Raw genomic sequence first — 25,425 nt, 5'->3', positions numbered from 1 at the left:
ACAACACAAATACCAGTACCAAACAGTTGTGTTTGGAATTGACTTAATTGTAAATCTAAACATAACAAGATATTTTTAACAACAACAATAAATAATGAAAAAATCTTTATTATGATGAAAATGGCATGTTGATTTTCTCTTCATCTTGCTTGAAGATGACTGTGTCAGGTTGCCAGAGTATTTGGTTCCATGATATAACCTGTGAAGTATTGCAATAGACAAATTTGAGTATGATTTGTAGACGATCTTTAACCGAAGGAGATTAATGACTTTAATATAAATTACTGTATTAAGATTTGACAATACCGTTCTGTTCCAGTAGGTTCAGGAAGGGGAGATAGATATTGTTAGGCCCAGGAGGAGAAAAAAACATTTTTCTATCCTTCAATGAAACACTTTCTCCAAAAACAGAAAGCTGAAATGTAAAAAAAATCAGCAAACATGTTAGTATGGTACCATCACTACACCCAGAGACGTACAGGTTGATAACCTGACCTGCTTTTGTAGCAATTTATTAGTGAGACTTTTGAATGTTTCACCCTCTGAATCACTCAGGTTGCTCAAGAGCATAGTTGCTCGAGCCAGAGTCAGACTGGAGCCTGGTGGCATGCATGTTCTTCCTGACAGCAGACTTAAAGCTTTCTATAAACAAGGAGGGAAAAGTTGTTTTGTTAACCATGATAATTTACTATTTACATATTACAATTAATTACAGTTTTCTGGTTATTCTTCGTGAAAATCATTTGAACACTTATGACAACAAAGGGGATCCATTAACCCTTGTGTTTTCTCTGGGTCAAGGTGACCCAAAGTCCCGAAAACCAATGTGTTTGTGGTATCCCTTTTGTTATCTCTGAGTTTAAGAGATTGACCCAAAAACAACACAAGGGTACAACAATTACATGTGTTTTCAGGCCTTCAGGTCGACTTAACCCAGAGATAACACAAGCGTTAAGAAAATATTAGCATATAATATAGCACATTTATTAAATTGCATCACAAACAATTATTTAAATCACGCATAAATATAGATATGCAACAAATAGTTTTGCAAAAACAACAGCAAAAGTCAAATCCAAATGTATTTTTTTTATTTATTTCTGTGTGTGTGTGTGTGTGTGTGTGTGTGTGTGTGTGTGTGTGTGTGTGTGTGTGTGTGTGTGTGTGTGTGTGTGTGTGTGTGTGTGTGTGTGTGTGTGTGTGTGTGTGATTTCAATTCTACCTGCAAATGTGCGATGCCTTCTTCTTTTTTCCCTCTCTGTGCCTCTAGCTCAGCACATTCAACCATGAGAAGGGCTTGATTATCCACATCCCCCAGTCGAGCACAATCATTTAGCCCTTCCTGCAGAACCTGTGTTGTCTCCTTAATTATATTCATACCTATAAAAAACATTTAAAAAAAATAAAACTTTTTTAATACGGTGATATAATGATAATTTAATAATATACAAAAATAACTCGAACTATCCATGACAACCTGTTGGTTTATATTATTCCATACCTGGTAACTGGACATCAGCATCAGGGATTTGTGCGGTGAGGGAATGGACCAGCACCACTCGGCACCGCAGCCACAGAGCAAGCCTGATTTCGGCTGAGTCGATTGCTCTGGGGCTGTCTGCATACACAGACACTGGCAGGCTTGAATCCTGAGTATTCTGTGGAGACAATATGTACTTACAACAATCTCAAATATATAATAAGCAACTAATACTCATGTCAACTTTACCGGTTCACTAGCAGTGCTGATAAAAGGGAGATCAGCAGCGGACTCCTGCAGCAGCCGCAAGCATGACACGACCCTCTCCGAACTGAGAAAGAGAGTGAGAGGTGGAACACCAAACTAATAGAAAAATGCTCCACCGTGATTGTACCCGAGTGCAGCGTGTCCCTGCTGCAGATGAAGGTTTGCCATCAGAAGGTTGCACTCTAACACCAGTTCCAAGTTCTCCATCTCAGAGTCAAACTCAGACGTTAGCGTTTCAAAAATAGGTTGCAACAGGACAGACACCTCTTGCAGCAGAAGGAACTAAAGCAGAAAAAAAGTTGTTTTTTTATTCAATAATTTGATTTAAGTTTATTATTATTATATGTTTATAAATACCTTTAATCCGCTAGGGGTAATGTTTTCTTTATCTGCACAAAGTGACCACAGTTTTGGGCTTTCAGTTATGTCTGAACCTTCCAGTTCTGAAGAATCCAGTTCTTGATTTGAAGTTACAGAGGCGGTGACTTCCACTTTTTCTTTCACTGTAAATTCTGACAACAAAATGTACATACATGAGGGGGGCCTGAAGAACGAATAGCTACAATGTGGTTCCCCAAGAAACTTCTTCAATCACCAGCGTGTCTTTGGATTACCCTTCAAGATTAAAATGCCAGTATAGACTTCCAATAATAGTAAAAAAAAAAGAGGCTAATGGGCATTTGATAGTCCCTGTTGAAGACAGTTTGGTAAGTATAAAAAATATTTGGTCAAGAGTGCAAAAATATTTTGACCCCTTATGTGATTGAGTTAGACGTCCCTAGTCTTCACTCAAGGTGTCAATTTGGCTTTTAATAACAAGGCAAAAGCTTATCACTGATATGTAAGTAAGTCATTTATATTTATATAGCGCTTTTCTAGACCAGGGTCACAAAGCGCTTAAACTCGAAGAATATACTCAACAGATCAAGATAACACCAAGAAACACACAGGTGTCCCAGAATATCAGGGAAAAGCCATTGATGTCCTTTTCTGAGTTCAAAAATAAAAAACATTTCAAAGATCCAGTTAAAAAAATGTGAGGTCAGGGTAGGCAGGTGAGGCAGTGCCTCACCTCTCAATAGGCAATCCATCACAAACTGCGTTGATACGAGAAATTGACACGGACCGGTTGCGGGATCTCTGAATGTCGCCAATATAATGCTCACAGATATGTTTATTTGCCTTTATCTTCCACAGTCTGGCTGATGTCTTTAACCATTAAAGTTTAATGTTCGTAAGGGTCTTATTTAGGTTTGCTGATCGGAAATACAACCACAGTGAAAAGGCAAAGTTGGAGGCAAGCACTAATGAACCTCCACAAACTATGTCACATCTCCATTGAGGCGGAGAGACTTTTAAAACTAAAGGAAATAAGGTGAAACTTTTCTACAGATAACATTCCAAGACCAGAAACGGTATTAATTGAATCGTATAAAAAAGAGATAAGCCTAAGAAATGTACTTTAGAATATTTAAAAACAACATTTTTTCCTTAAATAAAATATTCTTTGTTTTTTTTATTCTTATATTGACCCATTTAATAATATTTTTATGATAATTAACTTAAGTCCTTTTGCGTAAATCTAGCCAATCACAGAAGTAGTATTAACAGTATTAACCAATCAGAGGCAACAAAAGGCAGGTCTATCAGCCAATTGAAAAGGCTCAGATCATTAAATATGGGAGGTTAATGATTTTGAATATAGAATTTTAAATTAATTACTGATGGTTCAATAGAAATTCTGTAATGTCACCACAACAATAAACAGAGACAATAAAAAAGTCTGATTCTGAAATAGAAATAATAATTTGTTAAAAGTCAAATCATAGGCAACCAGCATTCCAAAGTTACCCACCAGGTCGAGGGGAGTCGTGTATTGTGCTACTCAGCGCCAGGAGGAGTTGAATTCTGGCAAGTTCAAACCTCAGACACACTGTGGATCCATACAACACACCGATCTCTGGAGGAATGTTTGAATTCACCAGTTCACCTATTGCCTAAATATAAGAGAAAAAAAGTTAATCGAGTCCAGTGAGAGCACCTGCTGTGTATCATTCAAAAAGTCTCTTCAACAGATAACATACATTGGTGTTCTCCAGAAGGGGTCTATTGGGTTCGAAAGAACTCTCTGGCTGCAGATGAAACAAAAAAGAAGTATCAACATATCTGCTTTTTCTTCACAGAAGCAATAAAAAAGTTCTATAGAAATACTTCAAAGTCCTCATGTGTGATGTAGTGTCCATTTGGGAGGAGAACGTGTGTTCCTATAGGGAGCTGAACTGCCTCTTTAATGGCTTCGCTGAACAGAAACAGTTCAGTGAGAGCCCGGATCTGAAAAACATACTTGCTCAGACATTTTCTTTTGGTCGACAACCTTAGAGTATTACCTTTAGTATTCTTCCTTCAATGGTCCGTTGAACATCTCGACACATGTTTCCAACAATATGTATGTAAAGAACCAGCAATGGCAGAAGCTGAAAAAAATAGATTTTATTTTAAAATATATATTTATATTTATTGATAAATAATGATCAATGATAATTAAATTAAAGGTATGCTATGTATTTTCCATCAACCAGAAAGTGTAATTTAAAATTACAATTTTTATTTAGGGATGGAATACTTTTATTGTTCCTGAAGAAATTAAACAACCTGTATTTTAAGCTTGTTTTTGGTGGAAACTGCTAGGCTAGTTTCCTAAACCTCTCAATGTGTTTCAGTGAAAGACATCAGGCAGGAACTGAGAGACTGATAACATACACTTAAAACAAGACTAAAACAAAGACTACGTTTTTTGGAACAAATACTCATATTGAGGCTTCAATACAAGCAAACAGATGAGCAGTACGGAGGTATTTGGATGTTTTTAAGTGTCTTTTTTGGACGAGGATGATGACGTAGAAGACTGAGCTCCAGTTGCTACATTAAAATAAACAAACTCTAAAAAAGGATCGGATCACTCCCAACCCTTAATCGACATGAGGGTGAGTAGAAAGTAAGTGTAGTTTGAATATTGGAACACTGTAAATCTAACACCTTTGTATTGGCTGTGAAATTTGACTGTCAATCAATTCAAACGTAACAATAAATTAATACATTTAATTGAGTAAAGCTTAAATAAAAAATACCGTTATATAGTAGCCTGTTGCATAAAGCCACTGACAGATAAAGTTCAGGCTGGTCACAGTGGTGCCTAGAGGAGTCCGATGGTGTTCAGAGAAAAGATCAATGCCGGGGAAGAATTCATCCAGGATACTGAATGAAGCGTACTGCAGGTCTGCCATAGGATGAGCCAGGGAGCAACAGACCACACACTGCAGAGAAAAACATAGGTTTTCAGCAGGCAATGACAACAAGTTGTGACTTAAAATACTTAATGAGGAAGATACCTTAAAGAGGTAAGCAGATAAAAGGCAACACTTGGTCCGCTGGCTGATGTCTGACATCAAGACATATCTGTGGGCCACATGTTAGTTAGGAGATGTAGAGCTACAACTCAACTCAACTGAAACTTACTGCGCAATTTTTGCAGTGAGGTCAGCTGCTTGCAGACAACCCCAAATACCAGCTTGTCGCAAGGTTTGTGTCACTGAGTCATTGCCATACGACACACCGTCCCATTTATCCAGAACACCTGAACAATGTAATGCAACATTGACTCCTTCGTTCCAGGAGGCATGTGCTGCCCTGTTGACGAAAATTGAATTCAAGCATTGCACGGTTCATAAAATAAGGTGGAGATAGATAATTTACTAACTCTGTGTTTCCGTTGTAGAATTCCAAGTTACCGATTTCATGAAGTGCCAGAGCTCGGAGGGAATTAAAGTGATCAGCCCGGAGTTGGTCTGGAATGAGAAAACATTTAAAAATATTATATATTACTAAACCTATGTTTTTTAACCAATTGATTTAGTTTACATTTCCACATTTTTAAAGTCTTTTCCTTCTGAAAAGGTTGATGGACCTAAATGTGTGCCAATAGATTATGAATATGAAATTCTAACACTGACTTTTTGCACCATCAAAATCGACAAAACAAATCATTAAATTTCAAGCACTGTTGTTTTTTTGGCCGTTTTATTTAACTTAATACATTCAGTGTAAAATGTAATGTGCAAAGAAATTGTATGTAAAAAAAAGTTAACCCTTGTGTTATCTCAGGGTCAAGATAACACACTCAATGTTGCTTCGGTGAGTCTGTTAACTTTATTTCTGTTCGTAAACTGAAATAATAGATATTACTCCACAAATTTCATCGAATTTCTCGCAGAATTTTTTAATATTGGATTTTTAATAACATTACATTTATTTACACTGAATTTTCTTTTTGAGTGATCTTGACACTTGACACAATAAAATGTATGTTTAAATTGACAATTTTAAACAACTTTTTACTTTATTTTAGCCTTTTCTTCTTACCGATGGTTGCATGGAAGGCATCAGTGACCGTGGTGATGTGTCCAGGTCCAATGGGAAAGCTGTAGAGGGCTCTTTCCGTCATAAACTCTTCCTTCGTCTGAGAAAAAGGTTGAATGTTTGATGTTGACAAATTTGTTGGGCTATTATCACCCCAGCGCCCAGAAATGTTGCGGTGACCCTTGCGAAATTTGCTCAAGTCCTCAACAAAGTCTAAAAGAAAGGGAGAAGGAATATTTAAAAGACGGCTGAAACAATGTAAGGCTTTGATCGATCTAAAGTGAGCTCACAGTTTTGAGTGTAGGCCAGCAGCAGCTTTAGTAATGACCTGCTGTGATACAGGCTCTGCAGACTGAGTGGTTTACTCTCAAGCGTTTGGCGAAAATAACCGAGTGTGTCGTCAACGATCAGAGGAACGCACACAAGTGTGAGAGAGTGTTGCATTTGTTCATCTTTAAAAGAAGAAACGCATCAGTGAAATCACACCATCTACAAGTCAGTCTATGAAAATCTGGTTATAATCACACCTTGAAGCTGAACCTCATCTGGGGTGTTCCGGGTCATCATGGATTTAATAGGGGTCAGTGGCTCCTGATTAAAGGGGGGCGACCAGTCGCTAAGCAGTTGGAGGTAGGCATATGTCTTGTATGTGACCTGTGACAGTGAAAAGATAGCATCAATGAACACAATACACAAGACGTAATCTTTTATCACAACTACCTCCTTGTGAGTCACACTCTGTGTCTTGACATGATGTGGTTGTGGTACCTCGGGCCCCCCGACACACTTGATTCTTTCAAGCAGCTTCCTCTGAGCGACTGCCAGTAGAGGAGCGACAATGGTGGCATATCTCCCACTTGCACAGATCAATAACTTGTATTATAGACAGAAAAATCAAGCCGGCATTGAATCAGCTGGATTCAAATACATACAGCATCTGCAGACGTTAACTGTTTGTTGATTTAAATACCAACTGATGCTGCCATATGGAAGTAATCAGTGCCATCAGAATATTAAATGCTTTCAACATTGCGGAAACAAAAAAATGAGGCAAAGAAAAATACTATGTTTCTATGTTAAAATGTAAATAGTAATTTAATAATTGTTTTTTTCCCATACAAAAAAAAACTTTAATTTTTTAATTTATCTAAAAGTATTAAAATATTTTGTTTACCTTGTGTATGAGTTAAAAAGCATGGCAAAGTGTGCTAGCGTTTCCCACTTGCCCGCATAATGGAGCTGTTCCAAGGTTCTTAAAACTAAGGTGCGAATCCAGCGCATGTCCACCTGTGTGCAACCATCCAGCTGCGCAGAAAATCCAAGAGAGCACTGCAGCTCGTCCTCATTCACGTCATCATAGACGCTCCACAACTGGAAGGAAAAAAAAATGTTGACGTTTTGTCCGTTATAAACAAAAGTCGTTTCTCAGCTACCGGCAATGTAATGTACCACTCACCCCTTGTCTGTCGAGCATGTCCATGACCAGGTCAGAAGCCAGCACCAGTAGAGGGTCAAAGATGCAGTTCAGCTGACTTGTGGACAACAGCAAAGCAGGTTTTTCCTGAGAAGCTATCTGTACTGTTGTAAACACTCTGCAAAGTTGTTCCCACATAGTTTGACAGATGCTCAACAGAAGCGTCCAGTTGCTTCCACGATGAGCCAACACCTGCAAAATATGAGTTAAAGCAAGACATTAACCATTGTGTTATCTGAGGGTCAAGGTGACACAAGGACCTGAAAACAAATGTAATAGTTTTATCCTTTGTGTGTTAAAAAAACGACTTGGCTTCCAGAAATACATATGCAGTGGTGGAGGTCGTTCAGCTTGACTCGAAAGCAACACAAGGGATAAAACAACATTTTTTTTTCGGGCCTTCAGGTCACCTTGACTCTGAGATAACAGAAGGGTTAATAAATACATGAACATACATGGTTTTCCAGAACTAAAATGTGTTATTTTAAGACTACAGTGGTGTTATTCAAATATGCATCTCCTATAAGATGTCAAGACCATATCTTAGCTGAGGACATGATAGATTTTCCAAATGATGACCCGTACCATGGCTCTCCTGAAATGTAAAGCCACGCTGTTAAGTGAGTCCCACTGCAATGCCGCAGTGTATTTGTAAGTCCGAAGCTGTTCCTCAGACTTAAAAGATTCTTCTTCTTGCAGCGCAAAATTGTCCGGCTCCTCAAAATATTCCAGGTTTTTGTCATTTTCCTCCCCATCCTCTCGCTCCTCATCGCAACTCTCGTCCTCGAAGCTCTCCTCCTCTTCAGAACTGTTTTCATTGACGTAATACTCAACTCTGGCTGCAGAGAACTCTGGATCATGAATGATTAGTGAGTAACTGTCGCAATTCAGTCAAAAAACGATTTGTTTCCAATCCTACCTTTGATTTTATTTGTGTCGATTTGACTAAATATCACTTCCTCCTCCTGCTGATAGGGAGTGATGTCAATCACCTGAACAAGGACTCCAGTGAAGGCCAGTGAAAAACTGAAGGGATTAAATGTGCTGTAGCTGGAGAAATAAGCCGATAAAAAATGCATACATTAACTAGAATCCCCAATAAAAATTAATTTGCACTAAATCCCCAGGATAGTTCATTAGGAAAAATAAATAATGCAGAGAATAATAATATATAAAAAGACACAAATAGTCATGTTTGTTGGTTGTGATTACAAGTCAATATTTTCATGAATCAACCTGTATTCTATTGCTCCTCCGTGCTGCTGCTCAAGGCCTCTGAAGAACATGGTTAAATGTGCCTTGGCGATGGTGTAGTTGAGCTGCGACCGCCACACTTGCTCTTCACGCAACATGGTTCTCAGTTGCAGCTGCCTCTTCTGACGTTGCACAATGGACGACAGCGAGGTCAACATGTTCTCCACAGCCAGTCGCTCCCTAGATGTTGCAAAACACAAAACTGTATGAGTCTGATTTTGATACATTCTCTGACGCTCACTTCATCTTAAATATATCTGTGTTTATCGTTCTTCACCAAAAAAAACAGTTAACTTCAACATCAGCTTAATTCTTATTGTTGAAATCCATAATCTCTGTCCCTTATCTTATCTTAAACACTGATATTTCTAATAGGTAACCAAACCAACATTTTAAATGAATCAACGTTGATTTTAAACAAGCCATCCTGCGGGCCACATAAAATGACTTGTCTCCATGTCCATGAGTTTGACACTTGATCTAATGCAATCTTGGAAACAAACAACACTCTATCATTATTTCATCTACCTGTTTGTTCTCACTCTCTGGAGCATGCTTGCTGGAATCTTCTGCTTCAGTTTCTTCCGAGATTCAAGCTGATTAACCACATTTTTGTTCTGACTCGGAAAAAGAAGAAATACTTATTATTATTTGACTATGAAGACAGAATTAGCATAAGTAAAAACATAATTAAAAGCATACCACAGATGGTGTGTTTCTTCTATCGTCACTGTCTTCAGATGAACTTACAGCAGATGCCTTCATCGATTTATCACGCCTATAATGATAATGATTTTGATAAGCGATTAATGAGTTGTGAGTGTTATCAATGTATGTGAGGCACATTTATTTTCTACCTGTAAAGGAACTCGAAGATGCTTTGCCCCCACTTCAACACCAAATCTGGTTTGGCTTCATCCATGGCTCTCTTGAGCAGAAGCGCCGTGAATTCAACGAAATAAGTCCTGCGCCTGAGTTTAATTACTATTAAATTAAAAAAAGAATAAAATGGGACAACATCTGTTAATGAAGAGGCTGATGTTTCTAGCTTTAGAAGTTGGGGTGCATACCACTTCTGAAGGCTTCTTTCAATGGGACGCTACAGATCTCTGCATATAGAGTGGCGGCATCCTCACATCCAGGCAACGAGTAAGGGCTTTCTACAAATCCAAACATTTTTCATTTTTTAAAAGACACAAACTGAAAAGTGGGTTTCAAAATAAAAGTGTGAGTGTACTTAAATAAATGCTTGTTAATAAGACAGTACAATATGATTGTTGTTGATTACTTTTTCTGTTCTTTACATTACCAGTATTTGATCTATGCGTTGCCTCCATTGCCATTGGTTTCTTGTTCTTCCCATATATTGCCTTCAGGTGAAGACTGATCTTTAAAGCAGCTGCATGTGCTGCCTTTGACTGTAACAACATTTACGAAAGTCAGCAGAGTTAGGACAAATTAGTTGCATGACATGAGAGGTCAGTTAATCATCTGTCCTCACTGTAATATTTGACACAACACAAGCGACGCCTAAGGGAACCCTTCAGGTAAACAGTACCTTTCAATGAAAATATGATATAATATAACTAATGGTATATCGCAGATCAAAAATCAATATACATTTGAATACAATTCGATGAAAGTGTTTTAAATATTTACCAGATTCTGGGCATCATAGACATCTTGAAGCAGATCTCGGCCACGATCCATCATCACAGCAGCCATGTCTTGGTCTTTTAATACACGTAATGTCTGACCAAAAAAGCAGGTGTATAATATTAGTCAGATGAATGCCTTGAAAACACTGAAATACAGTATAATATAAGGTAAGAGAATATCTACACTTAAATACAGCCATTTTTTAAAATATCTGTATCAATATTAAACAGCACTTGTTTGTTTTTTGGTTTACAAATAATATTTTTATTAATTAGTTGTTTAATATTTCAATAAAGCACATCTACAATTGACATGGAAACATTAACAGCGCTTGCAAATTTTTGTGTTGCACATGAACCTAGATGGCAGCAGTCATTGTGTCCTAAAGGAACAAGGAATTTGCGCGAAACTCCGGCAAAAGAATGGTCAAGAGTCATGTGGTCTGTAAATTCTGCAATACCAGAGTCAAGTACTATGACAATACTACAAAAATATAAATGTTTCTGCAGTATCGTAATATGTCATTATATATTGCATCATTGCTTGTAATATGTGAGATATAGCTAGATTTGAACACACAGCTCAATTATTAAAGTTAATTTGTATAATATTGGTATAAGGAACTGCTTCCTTCAAAACCTGTGATCTCACCTTGGACATGTAGTAAGTGAGACAGGCAATGATGTGCATCAGCGTCACTGACGTATGACCCGCCCATTTATGTTTGAGAACTGCAGCATTCTCCTCCAGAAGAATAAAACACTTGGTAAGCACCTGAAAAACCAAAGAAAAAATGAAATCAAAATGTATTTTACCACATTCTACTAATATAAAACTAGCTTAATAGATGTTTACCTCCACAACAGCGTTACAGGGGACCTGGTTGAAAAGTAGCGGGGTCAGTAAACTATAACAACTGATGGCAGCCTGCACTGCTGCCTTACTGTCGTCCAACCACATGCTGAGATCCATAGCAACCAGCATCCGCTCACATTGAGCCAGTCTTGCTTCCTATATTTAATAAAACACAAAAAAAATACTTGAATGTTGTCAAATTTTCAATAATTAAAAAAAAATTGATTACCTGTTCCCAGATAAAGAGCCCATTGGCGCTGACAATATCGCAGAAGAGTGACTCATTACGTATGTTGATTTCCGTCTCAGTGAAGACGGATGCGAGGAATAACAGACACATGAGAGGTGAGGATGCCGGCAGGGCCTGGAGATGTAACCTTGGGATTTGATGGAATTTGTGTTGTTGAACATGACATTGTTTTGTAGACTTATACATGTGAACTGGCCATTCATACCCTGTAGAGGCAAATCGTTCGTATGTTCTGCTGGAGTTCAGGTCTGAGAAGATGTAATGGTCCCACAGTTCATGGCAGGCTCTCTTCGTGATGTCATGTTGCTCAGTCTGATATGAAACCTGCAGAAGAAGGTGAAGCATCATTCCAACGTTTACAGTTATCATTAAATCCTTTATGTTATTTGTAATTTTATGATGGGTTTTTTTTAACCCTTGTGTTACAACACAAGGGTTAAACAATTAAAATAATCTCTCTTTTCCACACTATATTTAATATGCATTATATATGTACATTTTTATTTAAAATTTGCCAACAACTTTCACTTTTAATCAATTGCTTCTTATCAATAAAACACATGTTTAGACAGAAGTTTTCTAATTCTACGAGTAAAATGAATTACTTTCAAATGTACCATGACCTTAATGTGAAAAAAATATTTTAAATAAAATGAATGAATTATGCATTTTATTTATTTAACTCAGGGTTATTAATCCATACATTTTGCTTACTGCATTGGCAGTTTAAGAATGTGCATATAGATCTTTTTCAATAAAAGTAAAAGTACATTTTTTATATAAAAAATTAAAAGGTTTACCAGAGCCAAGTGAGCCCACGTGGAGAGCAGTGGTATGGGCAACGATGCCAGCAGTGGAAAAGATGTCATTCCAATGGCGTTGCCCAGTAGTTTTCCGTGACTGTCATACGCCGCCACAGCAAACACATATTTCTGGTTCGGTTCAAGGCCTCTCACTTTTAGCCAACATTCACCTTCTTTTGCTGGAACCTGAAAGACATCTTAGAATCAGATATACTGAAATTAGTGACAAGAGTTGAAGATGAAACTGCACCAAATGTCCAGTTCCTGGCAGGCTGTAGTCTCCGAGACGGACTTTCTGGTTGATGCCCTCGGCGACACGACCACAGAGCTGATACCAGCACACCTGGAAGGAAAAAAGTTAACTTAAAAAATAGGTATTGATTCTTTGCATTTAATCCAAAAGAATAATGTCTCCTACTCTTTCCTCAAGGTGGTATAAGGCCGGAACAAAAGTCAAAGAGAAGTCAGTGCGTCCTATCAAGACAGGAGGTGGCGGTGGGCTTTCTTTTTCCTCCATCTGGACTTTTTCTATATTTTTCATCTGTGTTTTAGGAAGCGTGTAGACATAGAGCTTTCTCTCCTCCAACTCTGCTTTTTCAATGAGTAGACGTGCTTCCTGCCAAAATGAAGGTACATCCATTATTCCAGCAGACAATTCCAGTTCATTGAACATGAATTGTTTGCAGTAATTGAAAAAGTATCAAAAGGCAAACTCTTATGATGAAAGAATCATCTTTAATTACTCGAATTCTAATAAAAAATGTTCTTAGAGAGAGTAAGATTTGATAATAATAACAATAATAATAATCGACAAAACATGTAAAGAGTAATTCATTTAAAACAACTAATCATATGTATTACCTCTAGAAGGCTGTGCACGGCATTTGGATTATTAATTTCTGGGTGTTTGTGGATCAGCAAAGCATTCTGCATCAGGCAAAGCGCTCTGGACACTTTGCTTTTTTTGATCCAGTCCAACAGATGAGATTCTGGAACTATAGACAAACAAATTACCAAATATATGTGACATTTTAACAATGCTTTAAGTGCTGACCTGCATTTAATTGCAATAACTTGAGCGAGGCCCTGTGGTAGATGATCTCCAGCTCCAGATGAAGGTCTACAGCCAAGAGAAACACACGTGTGATGCCTTTCACTGGACCTTTGACCTCTTCTGTGTCACTGTTCTCAAACTGCTCAGTTTCGTTTTGCCCTTCTTTTGTTAAATGGGCGAGATTATGAGTCAATGTGTTGGGATCAAATTTCTGACAAAGAGAAGCAAATTTAAAGAATAACTCAAAAAACAAATTAAAAGCATTGATGATCCAGTTTCACTTCCAACCTGCATATAAGCGATGTCAACAATCGGTGTGCAGTCCTGAGGCACTGATGTTCCGACTCCTTTTGTCAGAGCCTCCAGCCCTCTTTTCACCACCTCACACATGATGTGGAGCAACTCTTCGCTTGACATCTGCAGGCGATCATTGAACATCATTAAACCTGTCCCTTTTTGTATGGACCTTTATCATACCTCAAAAAAAGAAATTGAAGTCTTCACACTTGCAGCTTCTGCTTCTGGAGGTGCTGGACACACAATATATATATATGTCAGTGAGTGGGCCGCAAAATCGTTTCCAAAATGGTATAATTTTTTTGTGGAAGGGTGGTTGTAATTATATAAAAAATAAAAATACACATAATAATGTTTTAAATGTTAAAACTCGTTAAGTTTAAAAGGATATTAAACATTTTCAAATATTATTTTTATTATATTGTTTTTTCTTCAAGTATTATACATGTGACAAGGAAATGATGAAGTTTTGTTGAAAGTGTTGCAACATGTTACAGATGCTGTGTTAGTGACTGTGGAGCTTCCAAAATGTTTCTCCTTTATTGATTTCAGTCCTTAAGACATTTAGAATGTAATTTTCCCTCAGAAAATCTGATGACTTGGTTGTGTTTGTATACGTGACTAGGTCATTTTACAGAGTGAAGTAATATTATCTAGCCTCACCTGCAGAGGGTGCCCGGAGACTTTGATCGGCTGCCTTTTCCACCTGCAGTACCAGACCATAGACCATCTCTGCAACCAATATGCAGTCAAGATCCTCCAGGTGACAGGCAAAGGCCACTTCACAAAGCATTGACAGAGACCACACCAGCTACAAGTAGATTCATAAATGCAGAAATAAGTAAATGTTGGACACATTTGTAACCATTTCTGCGAATAATACTTACGCTGTTGTAACTGCTTAACTTCTCAGGTTGTTGTGCAAGCTCAACATTTTTTAACTGTTCTCTGTGCAGCACCATCTTCAACTTCTTCCAGAGAAAAAGAACAATGTCTATGACCAGATCAGTATCGGGAGCTGTTTCCTATAAATAATACATTCAAATAACAATTATTAACGCAGATGAAAAATACAATTTATGGCACAAATAAATACTGACCTGAGTGGACTCGCAGACAAAGTTGTGCATGTTATGCAACAAGTCCACACACTCATCACTCTTTAGAAAGCATAGCCTGTCTGTGGCATCACAAAGGGTGAGAATTATTACCAAATCAAAGTGTTGTTTCGGTGGCAACAGAATATTTTTGAAAAAACACAGATTTGACAAAAGAAATATTAAAAGCCTGCATGAATAAAAATGTCTTAAGATGTTTCTTTGAGGAGACAGTAGACTCCATCAAACACAGAGGGAGAGGAAGATCGTCCCAAAGCTTAGGAATAGTGTTAGAAAGTTTCTTGAAAAAAATAAAAAAAATTCACCGAAATATTTTTTGTAAAAGTTTTTATTATATAATTGTATTATATTATATATGTTGAGAATGAAATAAGATATTTCTAGGGGGGATAAAGGGCTAAATAATGGTTAAAATGCACAGCATATTATATGCAATGTTACATAATTAAAGAACTAAAAACTATAGAAATTGCTTAGAGGTTAAAATATAAAAAGAAAATAGAATTAAAACAAAATAAGCCATGAAGCTTTTTTGCTACTACCATTGTGGTCCTCTTTAGGGGTTTTCTCTCTGGATTGAAGACTGTTGACCTTGTCCAGTAAGGTCAGTTCCATCTCTGCCTTCCTGTATGGATTACCTTGCAGACCCTGATGGTGAGAAAACCTTAATTATCCTACATAAAATTATTGGTTCAACAATCCCAATTTTCTTATCTTAAGGTTCGACTTACAGACAAAATCTGCAGCATCTCTTTGTTAAGTTCAACAAAAGCTTCTGGTTGCTTAAACTGAAAAAATACTTTAATGAACCTCACTGTAGACAGAACAGATACTTTGCTTTCCCCTGTAAATGCATCAAAACATGTTTCAGTATACAACATAAAAACAACTGTATGTGCAAAAGAAACCTTCAATGGCTAACTCCAGCAGAGTTGACGTTGCTGAAGTCACTTCAATCAGCGACGGATCCTGGTCACTTGCTTTCACGCCTCCTTTTAAAAATCCATCGTCCACACCAAAATAATTATTAAAACATGATTACATATCATGAATTACATATTAACTTACCGGATAATATACTCATTCCTGCGGACAGAAGCTCCAAAACAACTTCTTGCATATCTAATTCTTCTGGCATTTTAGCCTGCAGTGGTCGACTGGAACTGTCCCAAAGCGCTTCCAAAATAGCCAAAAAACGAGCAGCGTTGTTGTCGAACAGGGTTCCTAGTACTCGCTCTGTGGGAGTACGGGGCCATGCTGCCTAAAATGCAGCCAGGAAAAGCACAATTTAAATGACATCATCACTGAATTGATCATTTTAGGAGCTCGGTCGTTTATTGTTTCACAAATGTAATGAAATGTTTATTGTAACATTATCATAAAATGTGTGTTTTCTTACATTAGGAATATCTTTCAAACTGGTCTTGGTTTTGCATTTAAAAAAGATTTTGCCCTTTTTCCTCGTCTCAAAAGAAGCACGCTTGAATATCATAACAGCCAACTGAAAGTAAAAAAAATATGTTAAGAAATTTTATTTTCAACTAATAGTGAGAGCAGTCTACCTTGATGGAGGCTTCTTTAAAAGCTGTCTGTGTCTCTCTGGAGGCGGTACTTCCATTCTTCTCCTCCAGTTTTGAAAGTTCTTGGATTTTTCCAAGTGCTCTCCTAGCGAATTTCTGCATCAGCATGACAGAGGAGAAATGTCAGTAAGATTATGAATCATATGAATAAGATAAATAATATTTTTACCTCAGCATCCATTGCAGCATTGTTATCATAGTAACATTGACAGACGACACAGTAGAGAGTGACGATCCACTGCATGTTTTTCATGATCATGAGGGGAACAGATAGTTCTACACTGATGCATGCCCACAGGAGGTACTCCAGTGCCTGGTTACATACAGTGTAGTTGAACAGACAATTGTAGTTTCTATTATTAATTGTTTTGTGCACTTGTAACTTAAAAAATAGGATATGTTTAGTTTGTAGATTTTAACATTGGTTCAAACAGATATGTGACAGAGTTAAGAAAAAATTGTACTAAAACACAAATAAATGCAAAACAATATGACACGTCATTTTTAAAAAGAGAAAATGGCAAAAAAATGAATCGTGCAGATCTTTAAATCCAAACAGCTACATTGATGTTTATAGCTTATATTTCCGTTAGTATTTATATTATACTTGAATCATAGACTAATAAATGTACATCAACAAAATTAAAACTGCATTAGTTATAGTGCTTTCATTTATTTTATATCGATGTATATGTGCTCCACCTGCATTAAATATGTAATTGAGTAAAAACAGTAAGAAAAAGTCCTTGGAAAATAAAAAATATATATCAATTAATTAAAGTACCTGTGGGCTGCAATTTATGGTCATCAGGTAGCGGGAGATGATGTAGATGTAATATGTTGCTGAGGATGAATGAGAACAAAAAGAAACATAAATGCTAAGGATACAATCTAAAACATCACCAATTGAAATGTGTTTAAAAGGTAAAAAGAATCCAGTTTAATCTTTTTTAGTCTTGCACCACCATGGTATATAAACTCTCTGCAAGATTGTAATAAATAAATTGTACTTTAAAGTACAATTTGGCCTTTTCGCCATGGTTTTAATGAGCATATTGATACTTTTACCATCATATATTATCCAGCAGAGGTGCTCATGTTGTTGAAAAGCCTGCATCATGATCCTGATGAAGTCCAGCACACGCAGCAGTTTAGAAATCCCTTGCTGGCTGAGAACACATGAGATTTTTTCCTGCTCGAAAAGACACAGTGCACTGCCAAGCATGGCACGGACCTACACACAAAAGCTGTCATTCATATTGAACATTTATTATTGGATAATTTGTGATGAGATCAAGATTTACACATAACTTACCTTCATGCGAAAGATCTCTTTATCTGCATCAAATCCTGAGGGAAAAAAGCAGGTCTTGAAGTGGTCCACGTCTGTGATTTCGATTATATTCACGCGGGTGTACTGATGGAGATGGAGGCTGTAGCCGTGCCACATAGCAGGCTGGTACAACTGCGGAAATAAAAATAAAAATCATTTAGCATCAGCTCACTTATTTACTAAGGTGGCGGCAGTCATGTTTTGTGTCATTGCCTCCATCATTAAGTACAGTTTTTTCATTTGCTAACAAGCACTTATAAGCCTATAATTCGTATCAATTTGTGTGTGTTTCCTATCTTGTTAATTATGGAAAATTAAATAATGTGATGTGAAAAAATTCTGTCAAAGTTTGTTTTCATTTCACAAGGGACATGCAATCAATCAAACTACGTCAGGTCTCAATAAAACAGCTTTTGAATATATTACAAAAAAAGCACAAAATGACTTTATTTGAATCCCTGCGATCTTCAGGGTTTGGCCAGATGTTTTTATCAACCTGCTGAAATATATGTTTCATACTGATATTATTGCAGATATTTGTAGAGGGTGTTAACATATCTAAGGTTTGGAAGATAGTTTTTGCAATTTTGGGATGGTATATTTGTTAACATTCGTAATTAATACATAAACTATTCATCATTTTGTTGTATATGTATAGCTTCAGTTAATAAAATGAAAGCACTGTGGAAATGGCATATTGTGATAAAACTATATGAAAAAAGTGAATGGTACTATCATAAAAGCCTGATGATAATTGTTTAAAGAATCTTTAAATTTGTATCAAATGTTTGTCAAACGCTTGTTAGCAACTGAACATATCTGTGATGACTATAAACGTAAAAGTGTAAATCCCCAAACCATAATGTATTTATGAAATACCTTGATTCCATAAAGGAAGTCTGCAATTCTCAACACTCGCTCGTGGAACAAGTTGAATGGAAGTCGATGATTGTAGCTCTCCCATAGATCCACTAGAACTTTGATCCTGTAAATAGACAACAGCAAGTGGAAAAGTTGTTGACTTAAAAAAAAAAAAAACTAAGAGTAAAAAAAAAACAGATTAAAAGTGTAACAACATGTTATAAGTTATAGTTATGTTATTATTTTAAGCCTTGTCGTATGCATAAAAACGTATTGTAGTATTTAAAGACTAACAACTTTTGAGGGAAATAGCACACGTTGCTAGCAGTTTAGCTTTAGCACTCTGTCTTACCCTTTAGCATAGGAACAATTATCCTGACTGGTCGAGGACACTACACGTTTCATAAGTGTCATGAATGAACTAATATCTCGTTCAAACGATGTTATCACCGGGTTCTTCTTATCGAGTTTCCCATAGTGAGAAGCTGGTAAATCCATTTTGGGGTCACGATGGTAAGGCTTCATTGTTGACGAACACCAGGTCACACGTTGCCTAGGAAACAGCTGCTACAATGTAGACTTATAGTTAAAGTAATCCGTTATAGTAGGGTTTGTGTTAAATTCGTCATAATGTCGCAATGAACTGAGATATTAGACGCGGAAGGAATAAGAACGGTGAGAGTTGTTCGAGCTGTTTGAGGTGTTGCCATGGCAACGACGCGGCGCCGGTGACGTTGACATTTTAAAGAATGACGTTCAATCGTCAGGTAAGTATTTGCTTTTATGATAATCAATTTTAAAACATACTACAAAGAAACGTTATTGAATATAGCACATCGTTTTCGGATGTGGATCAAAAGCTAGAAGGATAATATTAGCTTTAAAGGAAATTGTTGACATAACATTTTGTTTTTCAAATGTACTACGACTATATTTATATCATTCTAAAATTGAAGTAGTATACCTGAAATCTACATTTGAAATATTATACCTCAGAATAGTACACTGATGTATACTTATACTCAATTATACTTTATGAAATGTACTAAAGTACAGTATACTAATTCTTTCTGTGGGCAACTGTGTTACTGTGTTTACAATGTGCAAAGGATTATGGGGGATAAGTTGCAGAAAAATTGTTAAATTAAATTGTTGGATACACACATTTTCTTTGAAATATTCTATTATAAATCTACAAATGTATGATCATGTAGCGCTGTAGTTTAGGTTTATATAGATGTATAGATGGTATGTTTGCTCACTTGCATTACCTTTATGAAAAGTAAATACATGCACACAAGAAAAAGAAACATTCAACTTTCCTTTTTTTATTGATCAAGTTCTAGTCCCTTCATAAGAGTTTGGTTATTGTGCACATGTATATAACTATACATGTATATACATGCATGTGTATAACTGTGCAAAATGCATTGCCTTTTGCGCTTAATAATACTATTGTGACGGCAGAATCTACAAGTTACATTTTGGTGGTGTAGTAGTAAGAGGATTTGTCCGGGAAACTTAAGGTTGCTGGTTTAAATCCCAGTTGAGTTTGTCAAATTAGGTGTATTTTACAAAATACACACTAGAAGTACATACCTAGCACCTTTGTAGTACAAAGAACAATGTACTTATAGTATAGTTTTAGTACACTTCAAGTACACATACCTTAGCATACTTAGAATACTTACCGTTAATATTCTTGATAAAATGAACTTCAAGTAAATGACTTTTTGCTAACGGTAGGATGTAAAATCAAACCTGTTATCGTTTCTTAATGACATTTAGTCATAACAAATGGACTATTTCTGATGGACATGAGGAAAGTTCTTCATATTTCACATCTACCTCTATCATCACTTGTTTGTCTAATGCTGGCCCATGCAAACTCATCATTTCCCATTCAACCACACATCCAATCCCCGCACTAAAGCTTCTGGCACTCAGAGCACGGCTGTCTAATACTCTGGCAACTGTTCTTCAAACAAAGACACACAGAATCTCACACAGTAACGTCCATCCAGACAGGCGGCATTTCCTGGGGGATTGAACATGGGGACATCAGCAGTATTCCCAGCCAGCGTCCACTCATGGCCAGCAGAGGTGAGGGTGCCAGAGGGGGACAGAACCAAACCCTATCAGTCAGACAGATAAAACAATGGGGGATAAACTGTTGACATCATTGTTTCGAGAAAGATCAGTGCATTGGCAGTGCTTCTATGCAAGTGGGCATGGGATGTTATGGTGGGTAGGGGAGCGATAGAGACTTTGGACACAGAGGATGGGAGGGGAAAGGTCTATATAAATGCCATCAGGCAAGTGCAGCAGTACTCATCTGATACCAACCTGCCTTGGATACTCATCAATAGTTCTACCTGAATCTGGTCATGGATATCCCAATCCAGTATCCGTGGTACCGTCGGGCCTACGGTCGTCGGGTCTCAGACCTGTCCATGGGCGAACCAGTGCAGGACTGGCCAATGATGTGGCCCTTTCCCTGGTCCTTCCCATGGGTACGTCCTTCGTATATGCGCTGGTTCAACTGGTCCGACAATGGAAGTGGCGAGGTAAATGAAGTTGTAATATGTTACATGTTTTTTTAGATAAAACCTGAACTTTAATTTGATCCTTACACAGATGCGTTTGGAAAAGGATCGCTATGTCATCCATCTGGACGTGAAGCACTTCTCGCCTGAGGAGCTGTCCGTCAACTATAATGATGAATTCCTCTCAATACATGCCAAACATGAAGCCAGACAGGTCAGTTTCACTCCACCTCAGAAAATACTTTGCAGATCATATATTGATACTTGGATTTTATTTTTTGTCGTCCCCAGGATGATCACGGCTTTGTTTCAAGAGAGTTTGTGAGGAAGTACCGTCTTCCCAGTGGGCTCTCTGGTTCTGATATCACCTCCACGCTGTCATACGACGGTGTGATGACTATCACTGCCCCCTGGGGTTCTCCTGGCCCGGAGCGCAATATTCCAATATCCTGTGAAGAAGGACCCGCGAAGCAGAAGATGTAGAGATGAGTCTCACACCGGGGATAACACTAACCCTAAGCTGCTTGATTTAGTCTTTAACCTTTTACAATTTTAATTTATGTCTGCTAGGACTATGATAGATTTCTGCAAGGTCAAGTGTTAAACCTCAAATGCATTTAAAACGCCTGCTCAGTTGACTTAACAACAGGACCATATTTCAAAGTCTAAAAATTGTGACGGTACTTAGAACCCAACCTGTCACAAAAAATGTAACAACTGCATTTACTAATGTGTCTAATTCGACTGATTTAGTAGCGATGCAAACAAAGTATCTGCACTTGCCCTTGTAGAGCATCACTGTTGTTGATTAAACAAGCTATTCATGAGCTAACTTGCAGCAGAGTTTAGATTTCAGCGACAAAAGCTTCTAAAATGATAAAAAACAATATTGTATTTATAGAGCAGTGCACTGGGGGTGTGAAAGATTGAATCGCTGATTCACGTATGTGTTAGAAAAGGAAGGATCCAAAAGCACATACTGTCATTCGGAAACATCTGTCTTCAGACATGGGACCAGATGAGAGGAAGAGAGAGGGGGAACAAATCGCTGTAAAGGAAGAAGTCTTTGACTACTGGGCTCCTTTTTAACTGGGGGGCAGAGCTTCTGAGCTGCTAAGGCTGTGTTTGTGTATGCTTGTGTCTCTGTGCAAATATGTATGTGTGCCTATGAAAGGAAGGGAGATCAAGACCAAGAAGAAGTGTGGATGAGGCGTTACCCCTCTTTCCGTCTCTCTTATTGACGCCCCCCGTCATGTTGCAAATATAATAAAGAAATGTCCAAACCAAGTACGCATTTCCATTTTATTTGAGACTTTTCACGGATCCAGATGTTCTATGCAACTATGATAATTATACACGTTTAGCATAATGAGCAAACTATTGTAAAATGCAGAAGTAAATGATATAATGTCACTTTCTTTGGTTTACTACGCAGTGATTCATGGTGAATTGATCCAGGCCCACTCAGAAACAGTAGAAGTCCCATTTCTGTGGATTAAAAAAAAAAGGTCAGTTTAAAAAAAAAATGACATTGTAATGAATAAAAGAACAACTTCAATGATGGTATCATTGCTCAGCTGGGAAGTTACACTTGTGGATTTACATGGATTTAGTGACTTACTACTAAACTACTTTGTAAAAATAATATTAATAATAAAATTAGTTCTATTAATTTAATCAATAAAAGTTAAGTCTTAACTATGTTTTCTTGGGTAAAAATCATGATATACTCCCACTCAAGAATTGTTTATACCACCCTATAATTCTATGTTCTGCCTACCAATATCATTCTCAATTGTTGTATTATCACAGACAAGCAAAATACAGAAGATAAGTACAATAGACACTTGAATGTAATATAACATTTTAATTGGCTGGCCGAGGTCAAATGATCCATCCCGTAACATATTATATTGTTATATGTTTTGGATTGAGGAATCCAAATTCTGTTAAACTACAATACAGTTACTTATGTATAGTTTACTGGAGGAGCATTATACATTAAATATGACATGCATTTAAATACATAAATGCATTATGCCCATGAATAAGAACATCTAGAAATAGTATTTATGCCTTGAGGTTTTAATCTTATTAAATCTTTGGTGAAAATGTGCTGTACATACTGTTTCAAAAATGGTTTGAACTTAATGTTCTTTTTTCAAAATGTTAAGTGAAAATGTAACCAGTTTTAAAGAATTACCCTCAAGAAATGAGTCAAGTTTACCTGGATGATCCACTCAATCTTCACGTGACTATTCTTTTGCTTCATGCAAAGATTTTGTCATGGACTTTTTTATGCCCTGCACAACTACTTGTTATTCACTGGTCATTGCAATTCACTCTTTTTAAAAGTATTGGCAGAGTTAATCTTTTCAATAATGGCCCTCTGGGGATCCCTAGTGGCTATTATGAGACATGCACCCAAGTGTTTGAAGATTAAAATGTTCAACATGAGGCGTTCATGCTACTAAATAAACTTTCATTGAAATGTTAACTATAAGAAACTGATTGATCTAAAAGGAAATAAATAACCAAAAAAAAACTATAGATTTATCGCAAACGAAATATGGGAAATAGCTAACGATTTTTAAGAACTTCAAATATCAAAATGAAAAAAATGGATTGTGCATTTTTGTTCACTCACAGTTGTCTTCACTTCAGTCGTGGCTGGCATGAGCGCATGTGTCTCCTCAACAACACTACTTGGAAAGTGACCAATGCGAGCTTCCTGTTGTCCATAGTAAGAGTCCTGCACCTATGCACACATGACACAAGCAGTCGTTAAGATCAATTTTGGGGGAGAGAGAACGTCATGTTTGCACTCACACTGCCAGCCCAGAAAAGGTTTCCTCTGTCCTTGAGCATTGCATAGACATAAACCAGCTGCCCTTGTCTGATGGGAATGAACCTGCAGTCTCCGGGGTAGTAGTCCTGCAGGGCCCGGGCTATCAAGATGGGATCTGTGGAATGATAATTAAGCTTAATTTAACAACAACCACGGTCAAAACTAAGGCCTGATATTTGTCACATCGATTCATTCTGTGTGGCCGAAGAGAGCATTTATGGAATAAAGTTGCACAATAAACATCGTCATTATTTTTAGTGCAAAATAATGTTTCTCTTTGATGACAAACAAATAGAAGATTCATCACCAGCTTGATCAAATCAATGAGATATAAAAGCAACCTAAAATTGGCAAGAGGAAGTGAGCTTAGTGAGTCTTAATAGGTTTTTTTGGCAGCTTTTGCTGGGTGCTTGAGTCTGCAGTTACATTTCCCTGAGGGGACAAATTACAGATTACGTGACTGATGTTAGAGGATGTCAGTATATAAATCATATCTTCACAAAAATGATGGTTTGTTTTCTTTCTAGTTTCCTTTCATTCGTTTTTTTCAGTTGTAAAGTGTGACAGCCAAGGGTCCAAAAAAATCAGAGACCTTTCCTTGATGGACACATTATATTCAGTGACTATTGTTAGGGGAGACATCAAACAAAAATAAATATGGGCAAAAAAATGGGAGTTTAAACACATGTTGTGATTAAGGATCTCAACAAATGTAATGACATGATGTACTAATATAAGTATGTATTTAGTTTATTCAACATTTATTATGAAGATAAATTATATCAGAACTAAAACAATTAAACGTTTGAGTTTTTTTTTCAATTGTCTTTCATTTATTTTTGTTTTTTCCCGATCTAAAATTGACAGTCATTGGTTTTCTTTAAGAAAACCTGCTTACCTGCAAAATAATACGGGAAAAAAAGCGTTTTACTTACGGCTGCATTCAGAGTCGGCGCAAAGTTTCTTGTCGCTGAGTTTCGGCATCTCTCTCCCAGCATCAGCCGTTGGCAACAATAGCAACATGAACAGATTCAACCAGAGTATGTGAGTCATGTCTGCACTTTTTCCCATCAAACTGTTGTTGTCTCCTGCTGTATGTTTCTGGGAAGGTGTGGTGGTCGCAGCCCCCTCCTCGACCTCTCCACCCCCACTTGTTCACACACTCGCACAGAGGTCTTTTCAAAGCCGAAGAGTCGGTAAACAGGACGGGGGGGTGATGAGGAGGAGGGACCACCAGACAGACCACTGCTTGTGTCCAGACTCTCGCTCTCTTTCCATCCCTGTATTAAACAAGGATTATGAATAAATCTGTTATCTTGTTTCGCCACTA

General features: G+C 37.2%; 3 protein-coding genes across 4 annotated transcripts; 1 reads left to right on the top strand and 2 right to left on the bottom strand.

The window, feature by feature from the left end:
• Positions 1 to 127: 127 nt before the first annotated feature.
• cfap54 (cilia and flagella associated 54) lies at positions 128 to 19,375 on the bottom strand. Of its 2 annotated transcripts, XM_087807731.1 has the most exons (57): positions 19,054 to 19,375; positions 18,720 to 18,825; positions 17,823 to 17,972; positions 17,576 to 17,741; positions 17,292 to 17,350; positions 16,677 to 16,820; positions 16,490 to 16,603; positions 16,327 to 16,428; positions 15,996 to 16,188; positions 15,836 to 15,919; positions 15,659 to 15,771; positions 15,470 to 15,575; positions 14,910 to 14,989; positions 14,697 to 14,834; positions 14,473 to 14,620; positions 13,990 to 14,042; positions 13,801 to 13,929; positions 13,513 to 13,723; positions 13,320 to 13,453; positions 12,877 to 13,074; positions 12,709 to 12,801; positions 12,456 to 12,644; positions 11,861 to 11,979; positions 11,635 to 11,782; positions 11,406 to 11,561; positions 11,202 to 11,324; positions 10,551 to 10,643; positions 10,201 to 10,309; positions 9,962 to 10,051; positions 9,749 to 9,875; positions 9,594 to 9,669; positions 9,420 to 9,508; positions 8,874 to 9,071; positions 8,557 to 8,687; positions 8,223 to 8,488; positions 7,620 to 7,829; positions 7,338 to 7,534; positions 6,884 to 7,019; positions 6,691 to 6,817; positions 6,454 to 6,615; positions 6,167 to 6,376; positions 5,505 to 5,592; positions 5,264 to 5,434; positions 5,137 to 5,203; positions 4,876 to 5,061; positions 4,135 to 4,221; positions 3,959 to 4,078; positions 3,832 to 3,879; positions 3,603 to 3,744; positions 2,105 to 2,259; positions 1,875 to 2,029; positions 1,730 to 1,811; positions 1,502 to 1,658; positions 1,223 to 1,380; positions 496 to 642; positions 307 to 415; positions 128 to 199 (listed from the first exon to the last, which is right to left on the bottom strand). In XM_087807731.1, the coding sequence occupies exons 1-57, from the start codon at positions 19,224 to 19,226 to the stop codon at positions 165 to 167; spliced, it is 7,557 nt and encodes a 2,518-aa protein (XP_087663857.1). In that variant the 5' UTR covers positions 19,227 to 19,375; the 3' UTR covers positions 128 to 164. The 2 variants fall into 2 exon arrangements, with proteins under 2 accessions (XP_087663857.1, XP_087663858.1); XM_087807732.1 differs by lacking the exons at positions 18,720 to 18,825; positions 19,054 to 19,375 and having other exon boundaries at positions 17,576 to 17,754; positions 17,823 to 17,860.
• Positions 19,376 to 21,023: 1,648 nt separating this feature from the next.
• LOC148066267 (alpha-crystallin B chain-like) lies at positions 21,024 to 21,863 on the top strand. The gene is made up of 3 exons (XM_087807313.1): positions 21,024 to 21,268; positions 21,339 to 21,461; positions 21,539 to 21,863. The coding sequence occupies exons 1-3, from the start codon at positions 21,089 to 21,091 to the stop codon at positions 21,728 to 21,730; spliced, it is 495 nt and encodes a 164-aa protein (XP_087663439.1). The 5' UTR covers positions 21,024 to 21,088; the 3' UTR covers positions 21,731 to 21,863.
• Positions 21,864 to 22,535: 672 nt separating this feature from the next.
• Positions 22,536 to 25,270, bottom strand: mia (MIA SH3 domain containing). The gene is made up of 4 exons (XM_087807442.1): positions 25,031 to 25,270; positions 24,077 to 24,210; positions 23,895 to 24,005; positions 22,536 to 22,735 (listed from the first exon to the last, which is right to left on the bottom strand). Exons 1-4 carry the CDS (start codon positions 25,164 to 25,166, stop codon positions 22,712 to 22,714), a joined length of 405 nt encoding a protein of 134 aa, XP_087663568.1. The 5' UTR covers positions 25,167 to 25,270; the 3' UTR covers positions 22,536 to 22,711.
• Between the last annotated feature and the right edge of the window lie 155 nt (positions 25,271 to 25,425).

This window comes from Callionymus lyra, chromosome 14 (assembly GCF_982586985.1).
Source record: "Callionymus lyra chromosome 14, fCalLyr1.hap1.1, whole genome shotgun sequence".
Taxonomy (NCBI): Eukaryota; Metazoa; Chordata; class Actinopteri; order Syngnathiformes; family Callionymidae; genus Callionymus; species Callionymus lyra.
Note: the sequence above shows the minus strand (reverse complement) of the source record. Positions and strands in the feature narration are given on the sequence as shown.